Source organism: Mandrillus leucophaeus, unplaced genomic scaffold (genome assembly GCF_000951045.1).
Source record: "Mandrillus leucophaeus isolate KB7577 unplaced genomic scaffold, Mleu.le_1.0 Scaffold13, whole genome shotgun sequence".
In the NCBI taxonomy this organism is placed as follows: Eukaryota; Metazoa; Chordata; class Mammalia; order Primates; family Cercopithecidae; genus Mandrillus; species Mandrillus leucophaeus.
Window position 1 is genome coordinate 4,942,670 of NW_012101254.1, and position 7,871 is coordinate 4,950,540.

At 55.4% G+C, this 7,871-nt stretch overlaps 1 protein-coding gene across 1 annotated transcript in view; it reads right to left on the reverse strand.

The window, feature by feature from the left end:
• Positions 1-266: 266 nt before the first annotated feature.
• The window catches only part of DPYSL5 (dihydropyrimidinase-like 5), a 64,085-nt gene continuing 56,480 nt past the window's right edge, over positions 267-7,871 (reverse strand). The window contains exons 10-11 of the mRNA XM_011972733.1: positions 5,292-5,460; positions 267-3,281 (exon numbers count right to left, since the gene is read on the reverse strand). Of these exons, the coding sequence (XP_011828123.1) occupies positions 3,196-3,281; positions 5,292-5,460 (255 nt within the window). The 3' untranslated portion in view covers positions 267-3,195. The remainder of the gene's footprint in view (positions 3,282-5,291; positions 5,461-7,871) is intronic.

A 7,871-nucleotide genomic window follows, 5' to 3' on the forward strand; every position in this document is an offset into this window, starting at 1 on the left:
TTACAGGGGCGTGGGGAAGTCACCTGGGTGCTGGGGTGCTGGAGGCTCCATCCCGACCCCACGCTGTGCCTGCGCCTCAGCAGCTGGAGGGGGTTTGGGTTTCCTTGTGGTTCTGTGGCTTCTGGGTCAGTATCGGAAAAGCCCTCAGCACGACATCGGCTCGACAGAGACCTACTGTGGACTCCTAGCACTACACACACGCACGCACACGCACACACAGTAGCACAATTTTCTGGCAACTTAACCCCACAAACCTAGAGAGCAGCTAAGGCAAGAACAACAGTATTTATTCAGCAAGTACAAGACCAGTTTGAGAGCTGCATTCAGTGCAACCAGAGACCCTTTCATTCCAACCAGGAGCCAGTGGGGCTGGTGACGAAGCTGGCTGGAGCTCTGCACGGGGCAAGGAGTGCATGGTGGGGGCTGACCGCTCATTCGGCTCCTTGAATCTCTTTCTGATTTCCATCTAGAAGCTCCCGGGCAAAGGGTAGGGCCTATGTAAGGACTGGGGGTGGATGAAGTGGATGGCCTACAGTGGACCACTCCAAGATGTGGTTCCCTGGTGCCACGGGTCACGCATCTCTTGGGCGGAGGCACTCAGAGAAGGTAAAGCTTTCCTAGCCCAAGCAAGGATGCTTTGCCCAGCTGGCCACCACCACTGCTGCTGGGCTCTTTGGCATCTGCCCAAGGCCCATGACCCAGTGAGGGCTGACAGGGATAGAGATGGTGTGCACTGCACCAGGAGGCAGTGTCATGGTTTCCCCTATCCCTGGTGGCTTTCCCAGGCCTGAGTCTTCACCCCTGTTCCAATGGCTGCCACTTGCCATGAGCCCCTTCGCCACCTCTGCTCCCTGACTGACCACCTCTGTCCTCTCAGCCCCTGAGTGAGGAAAGGGGGAGTGAAGGGAGAAGTGAGGGTGTGGATGCAGCTCACACTGCACAGTTAGCCCCCAAAGGGTGACTAGTCCTAGCTCAAACACAGACTGTGCATGAGATTGTTTATAAGAAAGATGAGGAAAAAAAATCTATCTACCTGTGCAAAACAAAGCAGGCTGCCTACCAGGAAAGTAAGTCTTCCTGTTGGTTAAACTCTCAGGTGGGATCTACAATAGATGTCACCCCAGACCTCCTCTCCACAGCTGGGGTAGATAGCCAAGGTTGGAAGGGTGGTCACAGACACTTCTGGGGTCAGAGGGCCTGAACTTTTTGGGCCTCAGTTTCCTCATCTGTAAAATGGGAAGAATAGTAAGTGCTCCATTGTCATGAGGACCAAGTGAGAGGTCATATATGGAAGTGGTTTGAATACACGAACAGCACTACAGAGATGTGCAGAGGCTGACTTTTTTTTTTTTTTTGAGACGGAGTCTGGCTCTGTCGCCCAGGCTGGAGTGCAGTGGCGCGATCTCAGCTCACTGCAAGTTCTGCCTCCCGGGTTCACGCCATTCTCCTGCCTCAGCCCCCCGAATAGCTGGGACTACAGGCGTCCGCCACCTCGCCCGGCTAGTTTTTGTATTTTTAGTAGAGACGGGGTTTCACCGTGTTAGCCAGGATGGTCTCGATTTCCTGACCTCATGATCCACCCGCCTTGGCCTCCCAAAGTGCTGGGATTACAGGCGTGAGCCACCGCGCCCGGCCAGAGACTGACCTTTAACTGAGGGTCCAGAAACCTTGCACAAGCCTCAGGGGCTGAAATCACATGTGCAACATGAAGTCACTTCCCATGGGGCAGACAAGGCTTAATAAGGGCAGGCGGCCGGGTCACTTCCCAGACCACTGGAGGTGGAAGGAGACACCCGGCCTCTAGTGTTTCCATGGGAACTTCTGGAGGGCCTCAGAAGCAGGGAGGGCCTACCTGGACAGACGGGGAGAAGATGAGGCCATGAGCCAGCGAGGGCCTGGTGCCAGCCACGGGAGATCACGGCACCTGAGCAGCAATGTGGGTTCGACAGCCAGGTCCTGTGTGCCTGGGGTCTCCCTCCCTGGTGTCTGGCGAGCCCCTCTCCCACTCCTCCTCTCTCAGCAGGCATGAGGCCTCTTGCCAGTCACACAGGAGGAGCACTGAGTCTCTGTCCAGCAGGAAGAAGTTACAGGAAGTCGTATGTGTGTGTGTGTGTGGGGGGGGGTGGGTGGAGATGGGGGGAAGGCAGGGGGAGTGCCGGGAGTGAATGGGGCAGAGAGGGGAAAGGACACCTGCTTCCTGAAGGGCTGGCATCTCCGGGGCTAGCATCCCAGGCCCCCTCTTGGAATGTGGGAAACTAGACAAGGAGGGGAGGGGAGGGGGAAAGGGCCTGGGCCTCCAGCAGCCCGGAAGGCCCCAGGCGGGGAGAAGAGAGGCCTGTGACCCCAGCCCCTCCACCGCCCCTGCCCTGTGCTGTCTGGTTGGTGTCGAGTGCAGCGTCTCCTAAGGACCACATCTATTCCTGTTGCTATTCTATGCTAGTGACACAAGCACCGTTATTTTTCACAGGATGCACAAACAAGTCAAACCAAACTACTGCGCAAACCAAACGTGCAAAACCAAACCATTTACACGCGCCGGGCACCAGCCTCGAGCCCCGCCCAGCTACCCTCCTGGACCTGTGACCCCCCGAGGGTGTGGGCGGGGCACAAGAGAAGCTGGCGAGGGGCACCGGGTGTCCAGCCACCCCCATCCCTGCCCCTACACAGGGCCAGAGGTGGGTTGGGGGAGATGGGACGTCCTGGGCATGGCTGGGAAGCTGACACCTGTCTGGCTTGGGAAATGTCACCACAGGGCCTAAGGGGTGGGGGAGGAGGCCTTTACTTTGAAACCACATCTGCTAAAGTGCTCTGGACAACTGGGCAGTCAGCCAGGGGGCAGGGCACTAAAGTCTGGGCTTTCCCAAAGCCAGCGGAGGCAGGAGTGAGAGGAAGGGCTGGCCAGGGCTCTATGCACTGGGCTCTGTGCACAGTGTGGGCTTCCTGGGCCCCAGAAAAGCCCACGGAGGCCAAGGCAGAAAGGACTACAGCAGGAGGAACACATCTCAAAGTGCCTGTTAGAGTTGGCTCGAAGCACAGTGAATCACTTTGCAGACATAGGGAGGGCTCCGCAGGTCCTGGGGCCCCCTTTGGGTGGTGTGCTGCCCAGCCCAGCCTCTCCTGCCCCTGAAGCTGTGGCCGGAGAGTTGCGGACTGGTGGCGGCGGTGTGTCCTCACTCGGGGGGCTGGGCAGTGCCTTTACCAAATGCCACTCGACCTGCCTCCGGGAGGAGCGAGGATCCGAGCTGAAGCTCGCTTTGGAACATGGTCATCGATCTGAGAGCCTGCAGGGAAGGAAGCACAAAGGGTGAGCTGGGCTCTTGTGCCTGCTAACAAACCATAGTCACCCTCTCCTGGAGGCTCACTGTGTGCAGGGCCTGAGTGAATCCTCACAGTCACTCCATCCCATTTTACAGACGAGAAGACCGAGGCTCAGGGAAGTTAAGTGACTTGCCTCGTGTAGCAGTGTGTAACGGCAGAGCCTGGACTTGGACCCAGGTTTTCCAGATTCACAGCCTACATTATTAACTGCCCACTGTGCCAACCTCACTGCCTCACGTCTGGGCATACAGTCTCTTGTGCATGCAGGCCATCAGCCAGCCTGTTGGCACATGGGCCTTTGTACATATGCCTCAGTGAGTAAGCAAGAGAGAAAAATGAGGGTATGCCATTGTTTTGGAAAATGAAAGAACCACAGCCCAAAGGCCCCGCATCTTGAAATCCCATGACTTAGTTACAAAGGAGGGTCTATACAGAAGGAGAAGGATTGAAAAGAAAACAAAAACAAACAAAACACAAAGGGAGGGAAAAGGAGGGTCTAGTGCCCCGGAGAGCCCAGTGGGACATTCTTCAGCCTGGCCTGCTTAGAACAGACAAGATTTGGGGTGGAGAGGAGGGACAGGCTGCCTGATGCTTGCTGTCTGAGCGGGCGTTCTGGCCAGTCTTGGCTCTCGGGCAGAAGAAGAGGAGGCTGCTGGTCAGCAGGGGCCCTGCAGCTCTGGGGTCTTGGTGCCTCTCGGGTCTGGCTGCAGGAGAAAGGACCCTGCCCGGCAGCAGTGGGAGTCCACGCCTCCTGGACTGGCAAGACCTAAGTGTGCATAAGCGAGTCTTCCACGCCAGGCTCCCTTTCTGACGCCACTCATGGCCCATCACTGGTGGGAGTAGCAGTGGCCCTCAGGGTAGTGGAGCTATCATCTCAGCAATGAGACTGGTCCTGAGACCAGTGCCCTAAGCAGGGCACACAGGAGCCACGGCAGGTAGGCGCTGCCCCGTTGGCATCCCTCTGGTTTAGCTCTCTGCTCTCACAGCAGGATGTTTTGTGTATGGGGCTTGTCTCCCCCAGTAAACTCCAGGCTGTGGGTGGAAGGACCAGGGTCTTGCACCTCTCGCTGTGCCCATCCTAGCACAGCCCTCACAGAGTGGATGCTTGGTCTCTCTCTGGGCTTATGCTGAAGGCAGCTCACCGGTGCTCAGGGAGACCCAGGGTCCTAGCCCCCTGCAAGTGGTGGTGACAGTTCCCATCTAAGCCGCCTGGAGGCTCGGGGCATCTTACAGCCTCTGCTTGTTCTCCATTGAGGGTCATCATTTATGAGCCTGTGGCTCCCATGGTGATGGAGGGGGTGGGGAGGAACTGCAGATAGTGGCTTTAAGAACTCGGATGGGACCCCCTAAGAACCTAGAGATTCCGCAGAAGGACTGGGGCCAGGACCCAAGGGACAGAAAGATAAGAGAAAAAATTGGGCATCAAAAGTCGAGAGAAAATATTTTACTTAAAGTTAAAAAAAATGTATACAACACAATTCCTGGTAAAAAAAGAAGGTGAAGGTGGGGTAAAGGCGGGAACAGGTATGGGAAGGTCAGAGGAGGAAAGTGGGTAGCAGAAAGACCAGAGAGGCTGCTGAGGAGTGGACTGGGGCAGGCCAGGGGCCAGTGGGTACAGTCCCGTGAACCACAGACAGGGCTGACTCTTCTGAGCTCAGGGCATCTTTGGAGCATCCACTGTGTGCACAGCCCTCAAGATGTTTCAAGGGACAAAAATATCTGAACTTAGAAACCCTCAGGAGAGCCCCAGGTGGGCCATGGCCTATTAGAGCGGCTGTGCCCAGGGACCAGGACAGCCCTCCTGTCCTCACTAATGTCTGTGTGAGTCTAATATCCAAACCAGCACTTATCACTGGAAATAGGCAACGGGAGGGAGGACAGGACATAAAAGAAAAGCAGGCGTAAGTCCCACTGCCTGGGTGGGCCACTCCTCCCGGCCCCCCGCCCTCCTCCCATGGCCTCCTGACTCTTACCAGAGAGGCTGAAGCTGGATTCATGAAGGTCCCGCATGCCCCCATGCCGGGTGACAGGCCGGGTAGGAGTGTCTGCGAGTGGGGTTCCCATCTCTTTTTTCCCAGGGTGCACGACAACAGCGACATCCCCTAGGTAGGGAGTGCGGTCCACTCCTCTAACCTTTAAAGTCTAGGGAAGGATGGAAGAAGAGCAGAAGCACAGGACAACACCATCAGAACTGACACAACCGTGGCCTCCCTGGGGGCCGGTGGGACATTAGACACTGCCACTCCGCCCAAGACCCAAGTCACTGCAAGCGACCAAGGCTTCTTAAACCTTGAGTCCAGGGGTTGGAGTTTCCTCGTACGTCCTAAAGAGCATGTGCATATGTGTACGTGTGTGCATGCGTGCATGTGTGTGAATGCACATGTGTGTGTGCGTGCATGTGTACAGGAGAGATACTGGCTTCCCCCCAACACTGGTGGAAGCCTTACCAAGGTAGCAGGTAGAATCTGAGGAAGTCAACTTTAACCAAATTTCTTTTCTTTTCTTTTTTTTTTTTTTTGAGACAGAGTCTCACTCTGTCACCCAGGCTAGAGTGTGGTGGCGCGATCTTGGCTCACTGAAACCTCTGCCCCTCTAAAGCGATTTCCCTGCCTCAGCCTCCCGAGTAGCTGGGATTATAGGTGCCTGTCACCGCGCATGACTAATTTTTGTATTTTTAGGAGAAACGGGGTTTCACCATCTTGGACAGCTGGTCTTGAACTCCTGACCTCGTGATCCACCCGCCTCAGTCTCCCAAAGTGCTGGGATTACAGGCGTGAACCACCGCGCCCAACCGGAAATCAACTTTAGAGAGTTCCCTCCCACACAGCACAACATTACCCACCACCTTAGGCTTCCACGAAACTACACCCTTTACCGGTCTGACAACTCGGAGAGAACAGAAGCTAAACACAGCCCCATCTGGAGACCAGAGGCCCCCAGTAGCAACACTAGCTCATTCGGTACTCACAAAGGCAGTAGAGTTAGGAGTCTATATTCTATAACCAGACTGCCAAGTTCCAGTCCCAGCTCTGTCACTTGTAAACTGTGTGGCTTTGTGCAACTTACTTTTCTGTGCCCACAATACTAGTACCTACATCAGAGAGTTGCCGGAGAGCAGATGAATTAGTATGTGTAAAGCTGTTCCAACTGCTTTGGCACATGAGAGGCAACATAGAAGTAGGAGCAGTTATTACTACAGAGGTCATTTATGGTCCTACATCGTATTAAAAAGTGCTATTGGGCTGGGCGCAGTGGCTCACGCCTGTAACCCCAGCACTTTAGGAGGCCGAGGCGGGCAGATCACTTGAGCCCAGGAATTTGAAAGCAACCTGAGCAACACGGTTAAACCCTGTCCGTCTCTACAAAAAAATAAACATTAGCTGAGTGTGATGAGTGAGAGACCCCGAGTTTGCTTTCAGATTTAGCCCTGTGATCACGAAAGTCACGCTTTCTTCACTCAGGCAGCCCAAGCCTGCGCCCCCACGGCAGACCTGGCAGTGGATTTCTTCGCTCACTGGCCTCTGGGAGGGAAGGGTCCTTAGTTTCTCTGAAAGCTCTGAGCCCTCTCGTGTGTTCTGTGTGCCAGCAGTGTGGGCGTCCCGTGTTCAGGTGCCTGTTCCTCCTGTGCTTCAGACAATGCTTTGCAAATGCCAGCTCGACCCCCACTTGCTTCATCAAGAGTGGGAGGCGGCCAAGCCAAAGCAGTATTTCCAGCCCCCAGCACCTCCTCCAACCCAAGCCTGCTTATCCGGAGGAGCTCAGCGGTCGCACACACTCACATTTCCCATTTGTGCCCTCAGCAACTGAGGACCCCTGCTGCCTGACCACTTAAAATGCCACTTGGTAATCAAAGACGGGGAACAGAAATCAGCATTTTCTGACTCTAGCGTTCCCTGGCCCTGCCACACACTCCCCTCTCAACGCTGGAGAGAGGGCAATGGAATTGGGTCGAAAACTGGAGTGAACATCTCTTTGAGATTTAAAACAGTCATGGAGGATGTTCCCCGGCAGGGGGCGCCAACACCCCTGCATCTTCCCCCTCCCACCTCACCTTCTCTCTCTGGACCAGCTTCTTGTAGACAGTGTCTGGGAAGGACCTCAGGGGACAGAACTTGCCGGTGCCCTCGGCGCACATGAAGACGCCGTTCTCATACACGACGCGCCCCCGGCTGATGGTGACCAGTGGCACTCCGTGGCAGCGCATGTTCTCGTACAGGTTGAAGTCTCCTCCCTGGACCTGCGTGCTGGCTGAGATGGTCCTGGTGGGGAGGCAATGGCGGGAGAGAGAGCGCTGAGGACATGTCAAAATGTCACAGCTCCATGGGAGGGGTGAACTCCAAAGGCTGGTTGTTATGGGCTGAATTGGCTTCCTTCAAAATTTTTCCGCTGAAATCCTAACACCCAGAACCTCAGAACATGGCCCTATTTAGGGCCTTTAATGGAATCATTAAGGTAAAGTGAGGTCATATAGGTGGGCCCTAATCCAATCTGACCAGTGTCCTTATAAGAAGAGGAGACAGACACACCAGACATGTGTGACACAGAAGAAAGAC